The 22630-nt window shown below is 39.1% G+C and overlaps 2 protein-coding genes across 10 annotated transcripts in view; one reads left to right on the top strand and one right to left on the bottom strand.

The window, feature by feature from the left end:
• DHRS3 (dehydrogenase/reductase 3) overlaps positions 1–22630 on the bottom strand; it is a 190273-nt gene that overhangs the window by 31001 nt on the left and 136642 nt on the right. For 6 of the 9 annotated variants that reach the window (XM_072883802.1, XM_072883800.1, XM_072883798.1 and 3 more), the window contains 4 exons: positions 18290–18471; positions 15613–15683; positions 7740–7879; positions 3626–4114 (listed from right to left, as the gene is read on the bottom strand). In XM_072883802.1, the coding sequence (XP_072739903.1) occupies positions 3626–3820 (195 nt within the window). In that variant the 5' untranslated portion in view covers positions 3821–4114; positions 7740–7879; positions 15613–15683; positions 18290–18471. Of the gene's footprint in view, positions 1–3625; positions 4115–4744; positions 4846–7739; positions 7880–14241; positions 14272–15612; positions 15684–18289; positions 18472–22630 lie in introns of those variants that run through there. The other 3 variants (XM_072883801.1, XM_072883805.1, XM_072883806.1) reach the window with 3 other exon arrangements.
• On the top strand, positions 13219–22515 carry LOC140661730 (arylacetamide deacetylase-like 4). Its single transcript, XM_072884307.1, has 4 exons — positions 13219–13389; positions 18247–18463; positions 19990–20053; positions 21744–22515. The coding sequence occupies exons 1-4, from the start codon at positions 13219–13221 to the stop codon at positions 22513–22515; spliced, it is 1224 nt and encodes a 407-aa protein (XP_072740408.1).

The raw sequence follows: 22630 nt of genomic DNA, 5'->3' as shown, positions 1-22630 counted from the left end.
AAAAGGAATTGAAAGCAAAAAAGTACGTTTCTCCAGCAATTCAGCAGCAGCAAAGTAACTCCTCAGCCGGCACTTCTGTGGAAGCCGGACACATCTCTGGGGAACAGCGTGGAAGTGGAATTACAATACTTGAGTACTTCTGGAGAAAATTCAATGCTGTTCATCCCTCATAATAACACTAACATGTCCCGTATCATCTGTAAGCCACTCTTTCTCTGCATATAGCACATTTACATGCTTTTGGTTTTTTCCAGAAGTGCTACAGGAAGCATTTAAACACACAATGTCTCCCACGACCAAGTAGTTTTTGAAAACTTCTACCCGAAAGTAAAAATGGAATATGGATCCTTTGACTTCTTACTATACACCTGAACAGGGATGGTCTAATGATTAAAGTCTCCCTTTGCCTAAAAATTGCTGGTAGTCTTAACTGAAAAAACTAGAAGATAACACACTTCTGTAACTGAAAATACAACTGATGCCGCTTTGTCCCCTTATTGGCCACTTTGTCAGAGGCCAATGAACAACCATGAGAAAAGAAACATCACCTTAGCAGGAAGTGTCTCCTAGACATTTATCTTTCCAAGTCATATTTGAGGCACAATGGCAGAGCAATGGACTTAGAAGAATGGGGGTAGAGAATGGGAATCAGGATGGATTTACATGATCATGCCCAAGAGACTTCCATTCTGTTGGATTGAGAATTTCAGTCTCCGTGCTCATCTATCAAGCAGAAGACACTGTATTTCCATTTGCATAAGCCCTTTTTTGATTTATTTCTTGCCATCTTCATAGCTTTAAATGCAAGATGAAATTTTACAGTAAAAAAGTTGCAGATGTGACAATTCGTAATCTTAGTGAGCTACAACACTTGTCATCTTAGGTGAAAACTGCTCAGATACATCTCATTTGTGATTAACAAAACCAGCCTCTGAAAATAAAGATAGAGTGTAAGATGAAATCCAATCTAGTCTAATTATCAGAGGATATTTCATATCCTAACAGTCTCAAATAACCTATCTTTCAGAAGATTCTAATCTCAAAAATATGGTTATATATCGCCGCCTACCTCCAAAACTCCGCCACTATGTCTGTGTGCGCAAGCGCTGTGATGACTTTTTCAAGATATACTGCACACCCACTATTAGAATCTGAATCTGTATGTTACTGTTTCCATTCACCTCCATGTAACACTGTGCTTGGCCTCAGAATTTCATGCCTTTGGTGGAAGTGTTTTTCTAAACTTGGAATACTGTGACTACACCATCTGATAATCAGAATCTGTTATAAATTATTAATTATGATCAATAATTCAAGCTTTGCATATAATTGTAAGACAGTTAACTGCGTAAGAAGACAACAGAAAAATAGAATAGTTAATTTTCACAAGCCTTATTCAAAGACGACTTGCTAGCCACTTCAAGTCTTTTTTGGTTGTCTAAGGCAAAGCATAAAATTGAAGAGTAGTGCTAAACAGAAGTCTTGCATTCTACATGGAGACTGCATTACATTCACAAAGTCAGGGTTGAGCACAGAAGGCAGGAAAGAAATGAAATCTTAGAGCAAAGGGAATGGAAACTACCTTACCTAGGTAAAATGGCAATTAAAAATGTTAAGGAAGAAGAGGATAAGCCTACTGCAGTGTTGCTTGGAAAATGTGCCACTAGCAAAGGCAGAAAGGCAGTGCCACTACCACAGAGGATCAAAACCTGCTGAGTGCCATATTTGACTTACTGGATAGCCATGATATAACTGAAAGGAGAATCTCATTCAAAGTCAGTAAAAGCAAAAACTGAAACACCTTTATGACAGACATGAAAAAAACCCATAAGGCAAAATGCCCCAAAGTTCTAAACAATAACCAGCAACCACACAGCATTTCACAACGTCCTGTGAGACAAGTACAAAGGTTCCCAACAATTACTCTCATTTATTCTTTCCTTCTAAGATACATAGAGATTTTATAGATAAAACATACAAATGAACTACAGTCTATATCTGTTTACAGTAATTTCATCCTCAGCTCTGTATCTTAAATAGCTTCCTCTCCTTTTGGCCCATGTCACCTGGTTCATTAGGACTGCCTGCCATTGTTCAGCTTCTAGCTGAACTGCAGCTAAGCAGCTCTCGAATTAGCTGTAGAAATGGTGGTACTTTAATATCAGAGCTTAGCATAGCAACCAGCCGGACTAAAAAAATAAATAATCAAGCATGGTGTTCTAACAGATAATATAAATACACTTTCAGCAAATTGCTTGGGTCCAAAGGTCAGTCAACTTGTTTGCTCTGTCTCCAAGAATTTGTAAATCTCAACATGGTGTTTAAACACAAGCATATACAAACATCAAAGTTCAATGCTGACATATTTTACACCTCTAAGTTGTATGCCAGAATAGCTCTATACCACACATAGAAAATTGGAGTGCATGTGTAAGGAAGTGACAAAACACAATCCCAAACTAAATGCAAATTTTTCTTTAAATATCCTCTCATTCTGTATTTTTCTTCTTGTTTATGCTCTATTTACACTCATTCATCCTCTCACACAGACAAGTATTTATGCAGCTGTCTAATTTCACAATTCCTCCCTTTCATTACCCATAGAGGGGGAGATGGAACTTTAAATCTCAAGCCTGGTTTCAGGGTGTGTGTGGTTTTTGTATTCCTGATCGATTCACACATATGGAGACACCTGTACTTACGAAAACACAAAGTTTCAAGGTAAACTGAGGTTCCTGAGCTAGAGAATGGACACACCAGCTACACTGGCATTTCTAGGCTGTTGTGCAGACAGACCAGTCTCTCAGCCTCTCTCCCCTTCCCTCTTTCCTAAAGGAAACGTGCAGTCTCACAGCTCCTAGTCATGTTGTGCTTTTCTTCCTTGCAGGGGTCTCATTCATCTTACCTTTGAGCAGCTCTGGGCTGGCAAAAAGCAAAATACAAGGGACTTCAGAAAGCACAAGACATTAATTTCGCAAATGGAAAACCATCGAGGTGAAACTGAACCCTTCTCGCCACTTCCCCGAGAGAATGCATTATCAGGACCGAGAGCCAGAGCCCTCCTGCACGCACCATTTGCCCCTTTCCGAGGCAAGTCCCTCTCTTCTGGGGTGACACGCGTGGCAGCGGCGGTCTGGCTGTGCCCAAGGAGAGCTGAAGATGTGCTCAGCCTGAAAGGCTGGAGCCGGCGGGCAGCTGCCCCCTCTCACACAGCCAGGACTGCCAGGAAGCAGCCTAGTAAACAGAAATGCCAGCGAGCACTGGCTTCACGCATGGGAATCGCATAGCTCTCCTCCCCCTGCCAGAGGAAACCTAGGCTGGAGCGAAAACCTCTCCTTTGTCAGCAGAGAGAATTCACGAGGGGGCCCCTTTCTCACCTTCACATTTTCTTAGATGAGATGGGGAGAGACAGGATGCAGGGAAGGAGGAGTGGGCAACTTTAAATGTAAGTCAACGCAACGGCTCAGCACGCCAGGGCTTTGCAAAATTAGCGCCCCTCTCACCTTTAAAAGGTGAGCCCATCAATCCCACCTAGAGGCGAGGGAAAAGGCTTCTAAGTCTCCGAGTCGGAGGGCTCCCCGGGAGGGCAGCAGCTGGGGGCTGCCCCCCTCCAGCCGATGCTCACCTTTCTGGCTCCGCGTTTAGCGAACTCCCTGGCCAGGTGCCGGCCGATGCCTCTGCCCCCGCCGGTGACGAGCACGTTCTCCCCGGAGAGGTCTCGGAGCTTGGGCGGCAGCACCACGCACACGGCAGCTTTCACCACCAAGTAAACCATCTGCACGGGGAAAAGCAGCAAAGCGCCCAGCCACTTCCAAATCATCCTCTTGTTCCAGGCAAGTCAGGAAGGCAAAATTCTCTTCCAACCCTTCACAAAACCAAGTTACCCGAGAAAAAAAACCAATACCCTTCATGCACCCCCAAATGGGTGACAAGTCTTCAACCCCCTTCCAAAACTTGGGGGCAAGAGATTCTTGGACTGGAAAAATCCTTCTCTCCCCCTAAAAAAATTGGGGTAGGAGTAAAGTAGTGCAGAAGACCAAGTCACTCCCCTGTTTCTTGATCGGTGTCCTCTGGGATTGTCACATGCAGGTAAAACGGTTTCCTTGCTTTTTAACTGGAAGACAGTTTTTTTTAATTAAAAGAGAGAGAGAAAAAAGTAAAATTAAAAGTAACCATACATCCCTCCGCTTCAAAGACCGACATAAAAATCCAGTATCCAAATGGAAGGGTTTTATACTTGGAAAAATAAAATAAAGCAGCCTATGTCTCCAAATTTCAGCCTGCAGTGCCTTCCAGGCAGCTCATTTCTATTCTTAGACTCAGGAAATTGCTTAAATAAGACAGAATTGCCAGGACCTTCTTTTTAAGAAAGGCTCTATTCAGGGTAAGGTTGTTGTTTTTGTTTTAATATCTATAAATATCTATAGACGTTCTGTCCTGAGCCGGTTGCAAAGGTTGAGCTGATAACCGCCTCTCTCTGCCCCCTCTCCTGTTTTTTTCACTTGGAGTATCTGTGATCACAGAGCAGGAATTACGCCGTGCACTATTTCAGCTCTGGCTCTCACTCATTTCTCCCTATTGCTCTCTCTGCCTATCACAGCCGCGGCGCTGGGGAGTTTTTATACCCCATTAAGCCTGATTGACAGTTAAAGTGTTGGGGAGATTTCACTACTGTTTCTGTGAGTGGCTGGCTGTGCTCTCCCCTCCCCCAGAGCTGTCTTGGAGCCACTGCACACGAACTCACACATGCACGCAGGCTGAGGCGTACGCTGGCTGCCGAGCTGCGGCGTGCAAGTCGGGGCTTGCTGCATGCCACGCTGGGCTTGCTGCATGCCACGCTGGGCTTGCTGCATGCCACGCTGGGCTTGCTGCATGCCACGCTGGGCTTGCTGCATGCCACGCTGGGCTTGCTGCATGCCACGCTGGGCTTGCTGCATGCCACGCTGGGCTTGCTGCATGCCACGCTGGGCTTGCTGCATGCCACGCTGGGCTTGCAGCGGGAACCGAACTGCACTGTAACCCAGCCAGGCAACCCCTGCCTCCGCCCGAACGCACCCACTCCGCAGAGAAGGTGCTGCGGTCTGACGGGAGCCCAGGAAAAAGCAGTTCCAGGAACAGGCAGGGTTAAGGCTGAGTTCAAGGGAGCCGTCTCTGCCTTTACGGAGCGCTGGCAGAGAACTGCTTGCCCAAGATAAGCTGGTGTGGACGGGAAAACTTCTTTCAGCCCTGGATTGCCAGGCTGAATCCAGCCTAGGCTGATCATCATCAAAATCTATTACCGTTGGACCAAGGTTTTTATGGACAACGTGACAACTCATGGATTTTCCATGCTGGAGGATGCTTGCATTGCTGAAAACTGGTGATTTAGTAGCGGGGCAATAAAAAAGGCAGGCTCTGAATGAAGGAGGGAGACTCACTTTCTCACAACAAAAAGCAGTTTTTTTCCTCCCCTTTCCCAAGACACTTTTTGTCCAGTTATGAGGGCATAGTTGCAACACAAGGTCTCCACAGAACTTTAAACTATGTTGTAACAGGAGAAAGGGCAAAGTGCAACTAGGTCCCCCCAACTTGGTTGTTTGCACTGTTAAGCATTAGGCAGGCAAGTTATGTTTTCAGTTGTACTGATTAAGCATTTCTGAGGAGGATCTCACTGCACGTTTGAACTGAGAGCTGTTCATGCACGGTTAGTAGCTGTGGCAGCAATCACAAATAACCTAATATGCAAAGCTTTGAGGATGTCAAAAGATGCCCAAGGATGTCAAACCTGACATTGCTGTCTTCGCAGCTGAGCTGGAAAGGACTTCGTTTTTCTGACTGCATATATCATTAAGAATGTGCCAAAATGAAACCAGTCCCACATGTTAATTCAGGAGGTCTGGATCTATATCCACTATCCTGGGAAGCCATCTAGTGGTAAAAACTAGAAATACTGAAAAATGACAAATTTGAAAGACATCCTCAAACTTCTTTACATCTATCGTTACTAAAGCACCACTGCAATGGAAGTGTATGGGTCTAAGCATCTATACATAGGTAGCCAAGTTATATTACACAACAATAGAAGTGAGTTAGGAAGCTGAATCCCTTTGAAAATAAATTCAATTTAATGCTTTGGAATCAAGCAGATATTTTTGAAAACAGGCGTTGTTCAAAGTGGCCATATGGTAACAGAGCGTTGAGGCGTTATTTGCTTGCAAAAAGAAGAGCAACTGAGTTTTTGGTGCCACCCACATTTAAAAGCTATATCACACATAGTTTTTTTAACACGAAATATGAACAGTATCTAAATCCTTGAATTTCAGCTCTGTTAAAATTTCCACAAAAGTTTTCACTAAAAAAGAAAATAAAATTTAGAGAGAAACTTGCAGTGTTCTTACCTTTAAATGCCAGGTTACCTCATACGAAATAAGCTGTATGACTATCACTGCATCATCATAAAGTGTCAGGAGAGAGGTTTTTGGGGAGAAGGAGATGAAGCATTCTAACCGGAAACTGTAACTCTGTGCATATTGTCAGAATCAGGTAGTATTCCCTAACTTAGCTGCATCTGAAATAACCAGAGCTCAGAGAATTTCCATCGCCGCTTGGCAGCATTTAGCACCTCTGTGTGTTTTTACAGTAATACCTTTAGAAATGGAGCTAGGGGAGGCACCTGGCATTACAATTTTCCTCTCAGTCCAAAAACTCTGAAGGGGAGAGAGAAATTACACAGAGAGCCTAGTGTCTGGTTTAAAGAAGAATGACTCAGTGTCTGGACTGGTAACAAATATAACAACTTTCTGGTATGGGAATAAGGAGCAGTGTTAAAAATGAAAGGATATGAAGTTCATCAAAGTAAATTTGATTTTTTGATTCCTGAGTTCAGCCTCTTTCTGCATAAATCACCACAGACATATTTAAAATAGCAAAGTCAGCAATACTACACCGCTAACCTGTTCAGATTAAAAACAACATTAATTATTGTTTTAAAACATTTGCAGGTCCTTTGAAGCCAGTGGGAATGGAACAATCTTGTGAATATTGATTTCATGTATCTGTTTCCAGTTTGAATAATATTCTAAAATGTATTAGAAGTGGGGTTTTTTCATTCGTTATAATTTCGGTTTATTGATTTATGTGCAAAGTTGCTACCAAATTTGGAGTGGGAGTAAAAAGACAGTTCTAGATATTTAAAATTTTCCTAACTTGCTCTTCAAATTTCATGCAAGTATGAACTATTTTACTTCTTTACTACTTTACTTCAGATTTACCTTGAAGCAGTGAAAACCTGTAGTTACTACGTTGTACAAACGTACAAAAGCAAGAAGCAAAAGCAGACTTATAGTAAAACTGAAGTTACTGCATCTTGCCTGGAATAAATATGGTGAAAAATATATGCAAGTTATTTTAAAATTCACCTAATTCAACCAAAAAGTCAAATAGCTGTACATTCTAGACATACTATATAGAACACTGAGAACAGCTGAGGTTTGTCCCTTTTAATTGCAGTTCCACTCTGAAAAGTGGCAAAAAAGTAATATTCTGGGATTTCATCTGATTGTTGAATAGTAACCATTGCGCTCTTTTTTGGCAAGAGGTCTTTTTCCAAACTGTCACCTTTACAAAAACCAACATGTGCTTTCGTTCAAAAAGTTCATCTCTGTTAGTGAACCCTCCTAAAATGCACTTTCACATAAGTTTGGTTATCCAAACTGCTTTCAGTAAATGTCTGTAGGTGCAAACAGACACTTTGTACATACCTTTGCTGACAGTAACAAGGATCTGTCGCGTCACAGCAGTTGTTCCTAATTGTAAGTTAAAAGTTGTCCCAGAGTGAATCCCTTCCATGTTTCTACTCAGAAGTCTTTAACCAGTGCATGGGAGCATTCAATAAGCAGGCCTGTTAATTTTGTAAAATTGCATCAGTTGCTAATGCTATCACTTAGTTGCAGAATTAATTTTGCATTTTGGATAGTGGCACAGTACTGAACTATTTGTTTCCTATACAGACACTCACAACAAAGTATAAATTGCAAAAAAACTCCAAAAACTTGGTTTAAGCCATTTTCATGGCACTTTAAACTATGTTTTATTCCAGTTTGCAACAAAAGCAAGAAGGCAGTCATGGAATACATCTCAGTGGTAACTCATTCCTTTTTGGCTTCCGCTTGTCTGTTTAAATTTCTGGGTTTGTACTTCTTAACAGAAGTGTAAAGGAAGATGGCTTTAATACAGTTTTATGAATCTATTCTGAATTAATAGGTTTAAATTTAGATTGCCCCTGAATGACCCATTCCTGGGACCACAGCTCAAAAGATGCATTTATGCTTTCTGAATATTTAACCACAATAGTGCCTAACTGTAATAGTCCAGCTTAAAACTAAACCTGTTATTCACATTTAGGCTAGCTAATGTAAAGGTAGGTTAGGAAGGCCTATAGTAACTGAAACCCAGCTTTTGCATTATAGTTAGCGTAGATTTACTCATACTCTCAATAAGTCACAGAAACCTACTTTTTCTTACTTGCCCTGTCTTGAAAAAATAAACAGCAGTGAAAAAGCAACTTTTACCTCCAAAACCAGTTGATATACTCTCTATACACATCACTTGCATAACAAAGGTCCATTTTTGCAGAACATGGATCTATGAAGAGGCTCAGGCAGAGTGTCTGAATGCTTAGATCTTGATGTTGCACCTATATATATCAGCAAAACTCTAAATTTGTTCATAGAGCCTTTGCAGCCAAGTTCCTAGCAAAAGTTCATGCAACTGAAGTTGCTAAACTGCAAGAACTCTTGAAAGGAAAACGAGCTGGAAATTAGAAGCATGCTCAAGGCATGTCTGAAAGCCATTGGGGCTAACCATTCTGTGTTTTCAACTTTAAAAAACCCACCCAAATATATACAGTACATTGGTAAGCAGATGTGAAATAACTGGGAACACAGAACAGCGCTGTTACACAATGGAAAGTCTGTGTTACTAGGGTGTCAAGTAATACCAGTTTTTTACATCAGTGCAGGGTTCTTGACCACGGACAATCTATCACGATCACAGATTAAAACTAAACCTCCTTTAAAAAAGGAAATCTTTTGCCAAGCTGATCTGTTTTTTGTTATATGAAGTACTGCTGTCAGATTTGGATAAATCAAGAGCTAAATTTTTGTGCTTCTTGATTTCATTCTTCCCTTGAGTTCACATTTTCCATTTGAAATGTGTCCCAGTGGTTCTATGATTTCACACTGTCCCTCTATCTGCTATTAAGTATTAAGAGTCTGATACTGTTGCCTTGTAAGTGGAGTTTTGCCACGGACTAAGCTCAAAGGGACCAGGTTTCTGTTTAACTTCCAGCCTTGACAGAAAACAGTCTGTGTCCAGCCTTGTGCGAAAAGCTACATTTGGATGTCTTACTGCTTTCCCAGGGTCTCACAATAATCAGTATCATGAATAAAGATATAACAAGTGTCTTACTGAGTAATTCTAAATTCTAGATGACATCCCTCTCTAGGTTCAGTAGGTGTAAAAATAATTGTCTTTATAAGCAGAAGTACAGTGTTGTCAAAACGCATGTAGGTGCTACCTGGAATTCAGACAAAGGGATGCAACATCAAGAATGTGGTATTTCTTTCAATTGCTCAGTGATTTTAGTACATGTTAGATTTTGTCATTTGTACTAACTGCCCTTCTTTTTTCTCACCTATCTTTAATTAGAAGCCAAATCTGTCTCAATCTGTTAGCCTGCTTCTTCGTATTGGAAGAGAGAACAGTGAAAAAATACCACATGAAAACAGGAATGGGGTGGCTACATTTTGTTAAACTGATTGACCATCTTATGTCCTCTTTAGTACATTTACCTCACTTTTATGCCATTCAATATTTACCATTCCTTCTGACTAATTCCTTAGTCCTCACAAAACTTCTAAGACACACAAAGAACCAGGAAGACAGAAGAATTAAGTCCTTAAGGCCCTCAAAATTCGAGAAGCTTATTGTTTCAAGAGTCTGAACTGAAATCCCACTAAACCAACGTGACACGGATTTTGACAAAAACAGAACAGTAGGCTAATGCCTGTAATAAGTTTGCACTGGAAGCTTGTAAACTAGCTTAGGAAAAAATCTCTAGATAAAATGTTCCCTGAATCCTTTTTAACAATGTCTTTTTAAAATAATTTATTACATGCAGCTATAATTTATTTTCAGAGCTAGTGGTTCACTAGTACATACAGAGATGAAATAATTCAAGTCCTCTAACTGTTATAAGCTTCTTCAAACGTGACAATTCTAGAAAGGAAGCCAAAAAGAGGAGGAATGTTAGGAAGAGAATGCTGTTGTCAAAGGCAAACTTTTTTTGTTGGAAGGCTAGGACGGATCAGCTTTAGGTGTATGAATTGATGTGGGGGAATAAGATCACATTATAAATTGATGATGGGAAAATAAGATCTCTGGAGAGATTCAGCTGAGCTAAGAGAAGGCACAGAAGGATGCTGGGTTCTCCATTCAAAGAGAACCCACAGCATTTTTCATGATGGTCTGAGCAAGGATAAGGTTTGGATTTTTAATAATTTATCTGGATATTTCTAGAACTTTATCCACTGTTAGCAGAAAGTCAATTTGCTCATTCTTGCTGAATCACTGCCATTACCCCTACAAATTGGTATCACTAATCTTTTTAAGGGAAGAGCAGTTCTGGAGGAGGACATTGGAGCAAATGATACATGGGGTAAACAACACAGAGCTTCCAAAGGCCAACTGATCCTTTAACTCATTTATAGGGACTGCTGCCTTTTAAAAAGTTATTTTGTCTTTCCTGATATGCACAATATCACAGGGCAGTGAGGATCAGCTGATTCTTTGGAGGAACAAAGATCCGTTATAACAGTAGCATGCATAAATCCAGATGTTTCCTGGAAGCTGACCTGTAAAATAATTAACAGAGATGCTTTTTCAGAACACTAATCCCTGCCCTCCAATTAAACTTTGTCCAACACTATTTGATAAAAAAAAATTTCCTCTAAACCAACCAACCAACCAACCCCAAAGTCCAAGAGCCCCTCTTCATAGGACTCCTACCTCCCCTCCAATCTCTCATTAGATGCTTGGTTGCTGGTCTGAAAGTCTTGATATCATGGGAAAAATAATGTATATTGGGAGCTCCTAAGTGATTTGGCAGAAGGTAATTGGTATTTTGACATCCGGCTTTTATGAGGGGAAATCTGGATATTCCATGATCTCCTCAGATGATAATATCAGTGGGGTGTTTAAATCTACCACAAAGAGAATTAAAAATTAACAAAGAAGAAATGTCTTTGAACTTTCACTTGTCATATTTAAAAGTATGTTTATATGGAGACATTCAGAACTTAAAACCTATTAATTTTAGGATGGATTAGTTGAACTCATTAAATGCCACCCTAGATATTCCTTCTCAGAATATAAAAGTAGCCTTAATTTTTGCTTTAATTTATGTTGGTTTTTTTTTTCCTAAAAACATTCAAGTTAGTATACCCCCACAGGTCTGGATGGAGTAAGAAGTTGGGAGGGGCTCAGTTAAGCATCCTGCACCTCACAGTGATGGAAGAGATCAATTACTCCCCAGCTTAGTCAAATAACTTGAGTCAGTATTGGAAAGATGCCTACTATGATCACAAGTTCCAGGCCTGCTGAGTAAAGCCAAGAGTTCCATGCTATAACTTACATAGATTTCATGGTTTTCTTACCCTTAACACCTTTTAATTAATTAATTAATTTAAATTTTAAACCACATAATTCAATCAGTTGTACTCGCTGACTTCCACTGAAGTTAACAATTAGACCTATTTTCTTAAGAATCCAGTCTGGTCACTCTTATCATCCGGTACTTTATATCTTATAACTCATGTTGTTTACTCTCATTCCACGCAGCTAAATATTTGTTTACCCTATTGACTAATTCACATTAAAGTTTCTCGCTCTTTCCTGTAATGCATATTTTGCATAAATGGGATTTATAAGCAGATATATTTCATCTGCTTCTTTTAAGAGTATAAGAAAAGCTAGAAGGGACTCACCTTTTTTTAGTCAAGATCCCACTTTTTGAGGGAATACACTACAGGTTTGTTAGCCAAATGCAGAATCTTAAGGCTCATAAAAAGGAGTCTTTCTCTTCTACGACCATTATTACAAGCTTTTATAAGGGTTTTAAAATGGAATATCTGGGAGATTAGTGGGGATAAAGAAATATTTCAGAGTGTTCAGGGGATAAGCATAGGTTGTACTGATTATGTCAAGCTCAGCTGATGCTCATTCGCTTTTTACTTTTACCCAAACGAGTTTTGTCCAGTCACAGGGTGGACAGAAATACATGGAGTTGCACCTGGTCACTCCTTCCTTCACTATGATCACCTCTACTGCTACAAGCATTTGGCTAGCTACATAGTCTAATCACAGCCTAAATCACAAAAAGGATAATGTAGAGTTGTCTTGGCAAAAAATAGCAGACGATGATGTTGTAAAGACATCAAAATCCTTTCTTTAGAATGAATCAGAATAGAGGGTTAGGGCCAAAGTTCTCCAAGTCAAGGGGAAGTTTCCCTCTGATATCGCTGGACCATTGGTGAGCCCAGAGACCCTTGCTGCACACTCAGGTAAGGAGCTTCCAAATAACTGATAGCTCTGTATGAATCTCTAAAAGTAAAATTCCTTTAGATGTACTTCAGAATGCCTGTTCTAACTGTTCTGGCCAGCTGTCCGCCTCAGCAATATAGCAAGGAAAAAAAAGACCAGCACTAAGCAAAAAGCCATAGAATCATACTTCAGACCTATTCCAAGAGGAGAACCATTACAGTTCCTGAACATGGAGACTGGAGTTCAGCATTGCCAGACTTCCATGGGTTCTTAAGTAGAGGTAGCATCTTTCATTACACTAACTAGTACACTTGCAAAAAATCACACATAGCTTTTCAGGCCCATAAAGCAGAATACAATTAAACCAGATAAAAAATAAAGTTAATCTGCAATTTTGGAATATACAAACTAACGATGTTTCCTGGATGTGAGTCTTCTACGTATTAACTTTGACCATGTTAAATAAAGTTGTAATAGCCGGATGTTTGTATGCTTCTAGCATCTGTCAGCCTTATCTGTAGGAGGAGGGTGGAGGAATTTTGGTATGCAAATTACTTCTCTGTGGAGTCAGTCTGGAGGATATAAATATTGACAGAATCATATCCAACAGTTCTCATAAATTATTCCCACCAAAGAAAAATGGAATTCTTTTATGCTCTGGCTTTAATAGCAGGAATTCTAGTTGCTTTTGTGTTACTGGTTTTAATTGCAATTTATCATAATTCCTTCAAGGCAGAGATTCCTCCTGATGTTGACCAGCCATCAAAGCTCCGCTTGTATCATTGCGTGTATACTCTGATGGAAATTCTGGTGAGTTTATCATGCTCTGTGATACTGCGATTTTCAGGAAAGGAAAAACTTGAGTAGAACTATGAAGATATGCATCTAAATATTGCAACTATGTGTAATGGGAACCACACAGTAACACAAATTTAAAGATAAAGGCCAAAGTTTGATTACTGTATATAAAAGCAGCCAGTATGAGGTGAGTTCTTTTAAATACTGAGATAGGCATTCTTATGCTGCAATTGTAATTTGATTGCCTTCTATAATGAAATGATTGGTCCTGTGGATCACAGGAGGGCTGTGGATATAATTTACACGAATGATAATAACTAAACCTTCTGTATCTCAATGGACTTTGATATATTTAAGGTAATGTCCCAAATTTTGAACTATCCGTGCTTCTCTTCTTATTTCTGCAGTGACTGAATCACTGTGTCTTAGTTAAATATCATAGAATCATGTAGGTTGGAAGGCACCTCCGGAGGTAATCTAATCTAACCTCCTGGCCAAAGCAGGTTCAGCTAGACCTGTTATCACTTATTATTTAAGTACTTCTAAGGCAGAGTCACTGTGCTGTGTGCTTTGCCATCAGAGAAAGAAACAGTTTTTTGCCCAAAAAGCTTTCAAAGAAGGCAACGAGAGTATATAAAAGCAGCCGAAGCCCTGTCATGTCTGGCACATAACATGTCAAGAGAAAGCCTGCAAGCAAATCACAGAGTGGTTTCATTAATGTTTGTACGGAGCTCATCTCAAGTAAAGGTATTCTCTAATCCTCTAGTTATACATAATGAATGCAGTATCTAAGGCCCACATCCGGAAAGGTGATTTGGGATACTATAATCTATTAAAGACTTTATGTGGGTTGCTTGAACTTACATAGCAGCATTCACCAAGTCCAGTAATTGTCCCTGGTTCTCCAGTGGCCCCATGTACCTTTCTGCATTGTCTGGCATGAAAGAAGAGTCTGCTGTCCTTAGGTATTTCACACTGCTTTTCATGTTAAGTTAGATATAAACTTGATATAATAATATGACCGTAATATAATAATACGACTGTATGTTACTAAGTTGTCTATGTTTCTATACTTGGTTGGATGAAAAGATTCTTTCAGATGATTCTTTTTACCTGCTTTTACAGCTTCTAAGTGGCTGTTATGCAATAGTACATATTCTATCTTCATCGATAATACGTTCCAGAAATTTCAGCTTCCTTTTTCTGGATAGTTTTAAAGATGCATTTCAGCATTTGCTACACATTGAATCAATTCAATACCTAATTTTCTTTTGAAAATCTTTAGACATCTGCTGGTACTTTTGGTGAATTTCTAGGTTTATGTTTATACTCACAGAAGTAGCCCTCATAGTGTGGATGACTTCACAGGTTTCTTATAAAGCGCATGATGCTTTGTGCATTGCACATGTGCAATGAACATATCCTGCTCATTTTGATGAATGCTGGTCTTCTTGTGCCGGTGACGTGTTTGTTTGTAATGTATGTTGCACTAAAGACCTCTTTTTTCTGCAATACAGGACAGTCTTTTCCTCTTCCACCTTACTTGTGATATGTCTTAGAAAAGCTGCATCAACAGTTAAATGTGTACCTTCTACAGCTTAGCTGTCATACATACAATGCTTCTGCTGCATCTATCCACATACTCTGTCAAACAGAAATCAATGACAATCCCAAATGGAAGAGATGAGAGAAAGCCTCCTAGCTCACATCCTAGTATTTGTTTTAATCTATTCATACAGATCTGCATTCAGACTAACTGTGCATATTGCACTGTGATATAAAGCTTTGATGATAATTATTTTGGCTGGCAAAGCATAACACGTCAAAGTGACTGACAGAAAGACTGTCTAATGTAGTCTTAAAGCCCATGAAGCTCAAAGCGAGTGTTTTTTGCTAGTTGGTATGTGATTTCATAATTATTTTTAAAGTAAAAATCTGGTCCCCATATGATCTTCCACATAAAAAGCCAGTTTGTGCCAGAATTTAGGTGTTCCAGCAAATAGTTTTTCAAAGACCCCATTTTACAGGAAAAGGTATGCTGACATGCTGATCTGGGTCCTCTTTTTCTTACACATAAACACATTTTAGAACTTGACTTATATAATATGTTTCACCTACTAACACTGATCACATCTGTCTAGGAATAGTCATACCTTTTATTTTTTAAGTGTATTGTTATTGGTTCTGAAGTATTTTGTAATTATTGATCAAGAAGTTTTTCAACAGAATACATACCGAATTCCCCATTCTCCTTCATGATAGTGTTTTCCCTGAATTTGAAGGTCCCTCTGTGATGTCAGGAGCTCCTAAGATAAGGAAAGAGGATATTTAGATAGAATGCTCTGATACCAAGTTTATCATAGATATTACTATCTGTCATCTGAAAGCTCTGTAAAAACTCAGGGATGTTAGAAAGTACAGATGAGACTAAATAAACACTGTATGGCAATTCTGCCAACTTCAACCATTCCAAAATCGTAACTTTGACAAAAAGACTGAATTAAGAGTCATGAGAGGTTTTGAAAATTGCTGTTTGGGGAAGGTTATATTGACCCTGTGGTTTCTGCCACAATTGCCTTGGCTCTTATATTCATTTTCCTCTTTGCCATGATACCTAAAAATGTGCGTTTTCAAATGTAAGGCGAGAACTATATCTATCCATTTGTGTCTAGGAACTGGGACTTAAAACACCGCAAGGACTGCTGGCAGTTGTGGCACAGAGTGTTATGAAAAACCTCCAGATCATCTCTCGGTTCTCATCTTTGTCTCTAAATTATTTTTTCTCTCTTCCATGGCTCATGGTGGTTTCTTTTATTATTCCTCACCCAACTTGTTTATTGCAGCCTGGTTTAGATTATTAGGAAGAAAGAATCTGTGTGTTTGAGAAAGGTCTTGGTGAGGAACTGGGTGTTGCAACACACTTGAACTATGTGAGATTTCGCTTCATATGTACATGATAGCTGGGATCATGCAGCTAAGAAAGTTCTGCCTCTTTGTCTTACTCCAACATTCTTTCACAGAAAAATTACTGTTTAAGGCCAATATTTGAATTGTCTCTGAGACAGACAGAGCAGATCTAAATTAAAGGCCAGATACATAAGGTTGGAAAGAACAATTTACAAAAGCATAGCTGGCCATTAGTTTACAAGGGATTGATATAGCAGTGTACACGGAGACTTCTGTTGCTCAGAAGAGAACAATACAATTTGCAAACTGCTTGTGATGATTATCGTCATTCCAGAAGAATGAATTATAATAGTCCATAAGGGCAATTAAGTCACCATTTAATGGGAAGGGACATGTCATCCCTAGCAGGAAATGCATCTGTTACAACACATGTTCAAAATAAAGGAGGATTCCAGTGTGATCTTCAGGCTATCTTAATTATCAGTAGTTGACTGGCCTTGGATAAGAAAATGTTTTGACACATTTAACAAACCTCCCCTGTCTTCAGAATATTTGTTTTCCCTGATTAGATGTAAGAAACTGACTGCAGAGCCATTTCATGAATACCTGCGAGATCTTGATAAAGGCAACAGTTTCACTGATGGGGAAAGAGATAAGATTCAGAACCATTTTCATCAGTTCTTCATTTAGGCCATCAGCCCTTCATTATTGATGATAGGCACTAATGATTTTCTTAAAGCTTATTCTCACTGACCCTGTGGCATGGAGATGACCTAAGATCAGTAAGTTACTGAATCTTGCACACAAACTGGCATGAGTCTTTTTCTCCCAGTATACTAAATGCTGTCATGCTAGGGTGTTGTGGTTTAGCCCCAGCCGGCAATTAAGTACCACACAGCCGCTCACTCACCCTCCCCACCCTGCCCCCCGCAGTGGGGTGGGGGAGAGAATCGGAAGAGCAAAAGTAAGAAAACTTGTGGGTTGAGATAAGAACAGTTTAATAATTGAAACAAAATAATAATAATAATTGTAATGAGAAGGAAAACAACAAGGGAATGAGAGAGGAACAAAAAGCCAGGGAAAAAAAACAGTGATACAACCGCTCACCACCTGCTGACCGACACCCAGCCAGTCTCCGAGTAGCGACCGCTACCCCTCGGCCAACTGCCCCCAGTTTCTATACTGAGCATGATGCCATATGGTATGGAATAGCCCTTTGGTCAGTTTGGATCAACTGTCCTGGCTGTGCCCCCTCCCAGCTTCTTGTGCACCTGGCAGAGCATGGGAAGCTGAAAAGACCTTGACCAGTGTAAACGCCACTTAGCAACAGCCAAAATATCAGTGTGTTATCACTATTATTCTCATACTAAAATCCAAAACACAGCACTATACCAGCTACTAGGAAGAAAATTAACTCTATCCCAGCCGAAACCAGGACATAGGGACATTTTCATCTCACCTAACCTTAAATACTTTAACTGAGGCATCTGAAGTACACAGCTTCCTTTTATAATCAATGGAGATGAACAGAGATCTCCAGAGCATGATTTAACACACCTGAAATTGGAACCGTCCTCAAGAAATGCCTCTTTCTCTTCACTGATTAGAAAAGGAGCTTCAGGCCTCATGACTCCTAACTTCCTAAGCAAATGCCTGATGTTATTTGTGGTAAATCCAGATCACAGAAATTAGAAGGTATTTATAGAATACATTTCATGGAACAAGTATTACAACATTCTGCCAGAAGTAATGGTACCTCAAATCATGAAGATGTACATTTTCACTTTCATAATTGAAATCACAAAGCCACTAGAGTTATTTGTGGTAATACTATAAAGTAGGAAATGACAAATACAATTATCCTAAATATAGTATAGAAAAAGGTAGCTTGTGGCCTTTATAGAGTGGGAAGACTTGAATTCCCTATACTAATTTCTCATTTTTCCTGTTATGTTTATCTAGGCAAAGAACTTAGAAAGTTTGGGTATCTTGGAGGAGCACATACTTATGAGGTTGATTTTTGGTGGACTGCCGGCATTCAGGGATTCAAAGCTCTTCATAAAGGATCTGCATTTTGATGAGGTGCCAGTGAGGATTTACCTCCCAAGAGTACCATCTGCAAGCAAACGGAGAGGAGTCATCTTCTTCCATGGAGGATGTGGGATGTTCGGAAGCATCAGTAAGGAACTGAAAGAGAAAATATGATTATTTAGGATTGTTAAGTATATATTTTTAAAAACTCTCCTGAACCTAAGAAGTGACTGAAGCTTAGTTTGAGAGATTGAGAGACAGAAAGCACTTAATGTTCATTTTTACTTCTTAAACTCTCTAATCTGCCCTTATTTAGTATCTAAATTATTTTTTATAGGATATAGCACTCTTTATGGCATATATATTCTTTACAGTAAGTGGTGCTGCTAAAGAAATAAATTCTTTTTTTGTCTGAAAACCTGACAGAAGTTATTAACACCTGACATTCCTCCCTTTGATCTCTAACTGTAGCATGTTTATTGGGACTTCTATAAACAGTGTTCACGGCAATTCAAGTGGCCTATAGCAGCCATTTTAAAACTTGTGTCCATGATGCATGTACTTTAGTTATGTTGTCTTTTTTTCCAGCTTGATTTATTAGAGAAAGCAGCTAATTGCAAACATGTAATTTAAAAACTTCTAAAAGATACTGTTTCTACAGGCAGTAAACATGCACACATATTAAATGGTGTTAGAATTCTGTAATTGAAAAAACACTTCATTGAGCAAATACCTGTAACCCAAATCTTCTAAATGCAGCAAATTCAGAATTAAGCTTGAAGGAAAACTCAATGTATCTTTAAGTACATTAAAAGAGGCATATTTCTGCCCACAACCTTACCATGGAAAAATTACATAATTAGACAATTTACTGTAACACAATTTGGATGCCTTAGATTTTTGCCTGAATTAGCCACACAGAAATATACTGATTTCACAGGGGACATACCATCTGCACCCCTCATTCTTCAGAAAATAGTCAAATATTCTGCTTCAAATAGAAAATTCATTTAGACTTAGCTATAGTACTCCAATTACCATTTCCACAGCAAAATGATATGACATACCTAAGTCAGTCTCAGACTGACAGTTACTTAAAACAATGTAATAAGCTTTCACAAAGCTCTCGAGCTCTTTTATCCCTTACAACCACTCTAAGCAATTGTGCATAATAATCATAGAATGGTTTGGGTTGGAAGGGATCTTAAAGATCACCTAGTCCAACCCCCCTGCCATGGGCAGGCACATCTTTCAGTAGATCAGGTCGCTCAAAGCCCCATCCAACCTGACTTGGAACACTTCCAATGATGGGGCATCCTGTTCTGGGCAACCTGTTCTATTGTCTCACCATCCTCATCATAAAAAATGTCTTCCTTATAGCCAATCTAATGCTACCCTCTCTCAGTTTAAAACCATTGCCCTTTGTCTAATAGTAATAATAATTCTTTCTTTTCCTTACAGATCAACAATCTCCCTAAATGTAGGAACTTTACAGCATGTCCTGATGATCAAAAGTCTAGATTATTTTTATCCTAGAGAAAATTTGGGTAGTGCACTAAATAGGCAAATGGTCCACACTGAATCATGGCAATATGTCATAAAAATAAAAAGGACGATATTGCTTCAAGTATTCTAAGATATTAATTACATTAACAAACAACATTTGTTCTTCAGGAAGTCATGAAAGAATATGCTGGTACATAGCCAGAAAATCTGATTCAGTGGTTGTGTCTGTTGGGTAAGTGAGCTCCACCCAATGTTAATCCCAGAATTAGATAGTTCCGCTGCTTTCCCCCCTACTTCCCCCACCCTCCTGAACAATGACCATTCTGTACATCCATTTCTTTGAATATAAGAAAATAAACTGAGCTCTAGTGTTGTCTACCCCTCTGTTGTTGATATGTGTGAGCAAGCATGTGCCATGAAATGACAATGAGAAATACCTGATACAGGTTTACAAAGTTACAAAAGTAATATGTATGCCAGCTATTTTTAGTAGAACAAAGAGATTTGTTCGTTTTACATCATTATCACCACAAAAATAATTGCCTTGGTTTGATAATAAGGAATTATAAGCTGTTTTCCCAATTTCAGGTTTTAATATTTAGGGAGCTTTTGGGATGATTTAAAAGAGTAAATAATAAGTCTAAAATGTAATATTTTTTTTAAAACCTGCATGGACCACGGCTACCTTCTAAAGATGTTTTGCTTATGGAAAACAGTTGATGGTATGAAGAAGCTTTAGTTTCCTACAAATTTTTCCATGAAAAAATTAATTACTAAAGAATTTCATTAAGTTGGGAGGAACTGGTTTTGAGAATGAATTGCATATTCCATCTCTCATCTGGGTAAGTCACGATGCATTTAAAGTGACTCTGAAATAAGATACTGATATCCTTTTATTCCCTGGTTATTAGGATGTTTACTTCATGAATCCATTGAATTAATTTCACAGAATAGTGAAAAAACAGCACAGCAGCAGCAGTGTGCCTCAGCAAACAGTGAAGGGTTAAGAGAAAATGCCTGTACTGTTACCTTTGTAGTATTTATCTTTTCCTTATTAAACTTAATCTTCTTCAGAAAGCCTTAAGACCACTAATACAGAGAATAAAGAACCCTGGCTGTCAAAAATGTAGTCTCAAAGTAGTCTTATATGTCACTGGAATCAAATTACAACACTTTAACTTGACTGGGTATCTGACTGTTATGCCTGCCTTGCTTTTCATCATATGAAAGTTGTTAGTTAAGAAATAAACAAAGAGATTGTTACTTTAACATCACTCCTCTGTAATTCACTTGTTCCAATTAATGAAATAAATGAAAGAATTGTCTACAGGAAGCTATTTTGTCACTGCAGTACATTTAATGTATGGTGGTTTATAATATATTATTACATTATTCTTTTTATATTAAAATGCAATAATAATAGACAGTACTGTACTAATATATAATAATACAATGATCAGTGTCCCCAGTGTAAAAAGCTCAGGAGCCAGAACTTGGCTGGATCTTCTGGGTAAGCAGGGTTGACTCATAGCTATACATACATGCAAGGTCGGTCCAAATGAGAGAATTGCAGACTTCCCTGCCGGCATGAACTTTGACTCCCAGGAAGGTGCACTCAGATCAGGAATTGAGTAAACATGTGGCCTTGTATAATGTGGGTGATCGGACTGCACTACTCAAGCCCTCATGCTCTTCAATTATGCTAGAATAAACCTCAATGATTAATGGTCTCTGCATTTTGACAGAAATGGGAGGGGAAGCTTCTGGTTTGCTTCAGCATGCAAAACTTTAACTTAAATAAGTAATACTGGTTTTGGTGAGTTTTTGCAAATATATAATCCATGGATGCATTTAAGATGACACATTCAAGCAATTTACAAATAGGTGTGTTTGTAGTAATTGCTGTCTTTTGTACATTTCAGGTATCATTTATCTCCTGAGTATAAGTACCCAGCCCAGAGTTTGGACTGTCTCACTGCTACTGTACACTTTTTGAAGACTGCAGAAAACTATGGGGTGGATCCTGATCGGATTATTGTTTGTGGGGATAGTGTAGGGGGCACTTTTACTGCTAGTGTTTGCCAAGAACTGGTAAATAGAAGAGATATCCCGAAGATACGTGCCCAGGTACTGATCTATCCATTTCTCCAAGCACTGAACTTTAATCTGCCATCTTACCAGAAAAATGCTTGCATTGCCATCTTGTCCCGGGAACGTACAGTCCGTTTTCTTCTGAAGTACTTGAAAAAGGATTGCTCTATGAAGGAAGCTATTTTGGCAGGTTCTCATGTTCCCGAGAGTATGAATTTGAAATGTAGGAAATGGATAAATCCAGATCTTATCCCAGAGATATCTAATCTGGGCTACAGATCACCATTACCCACTTCATTTTTACCTCAAGTCCACGAAGAAACAAAAGAACTACTTGAGTCAAGGTTTTCCCCACTGTTAGCAGAAGACGCTGTTGTTTGCTGCCTACCTGATACTTGCATAATTACCTGTGAGCATGATGTGCTCAGAGATGATGGATTGTTGTACAAGAAACGGTTAGAGGACAACAACGTAAAAGTGACCTGGTACCACATGGAAGAAGGCTTCCACTGTGCACTGGCATTTTTTGGTTATGGTATTTTCTCTTTTCCATCATCAAGTAAAATGGTGAACCACACTGTAAACTTTATAAAAGGCTATTAAAATGTTTTCTTGAATACAGTGAACTGGTATGCAGACAGTGTATTTCAATTAACTATTTACTAGCTATTTGTACATTAGAATATAGGCAAGAAATAATAAGATTAGCATAGTCTGC

The sequence above is a fragment of the Ciconia boyciana genome, chromosome 19 (assembly GCF_034638445.1).
Source record: "Ciconia boyciana chromosome 19, ASM3463844v1, whole genome shotgun sequence".
NCBI classification, from domain to species: Eukaryota; Metazoa; Chordata; class Aves; order Ciconiiformes; family Ciconiidae; genus Ciconia; species Ciconia boyciana.
This window is presented reverse-complemented; position numbering and strand designations above follow the sequence as displayed.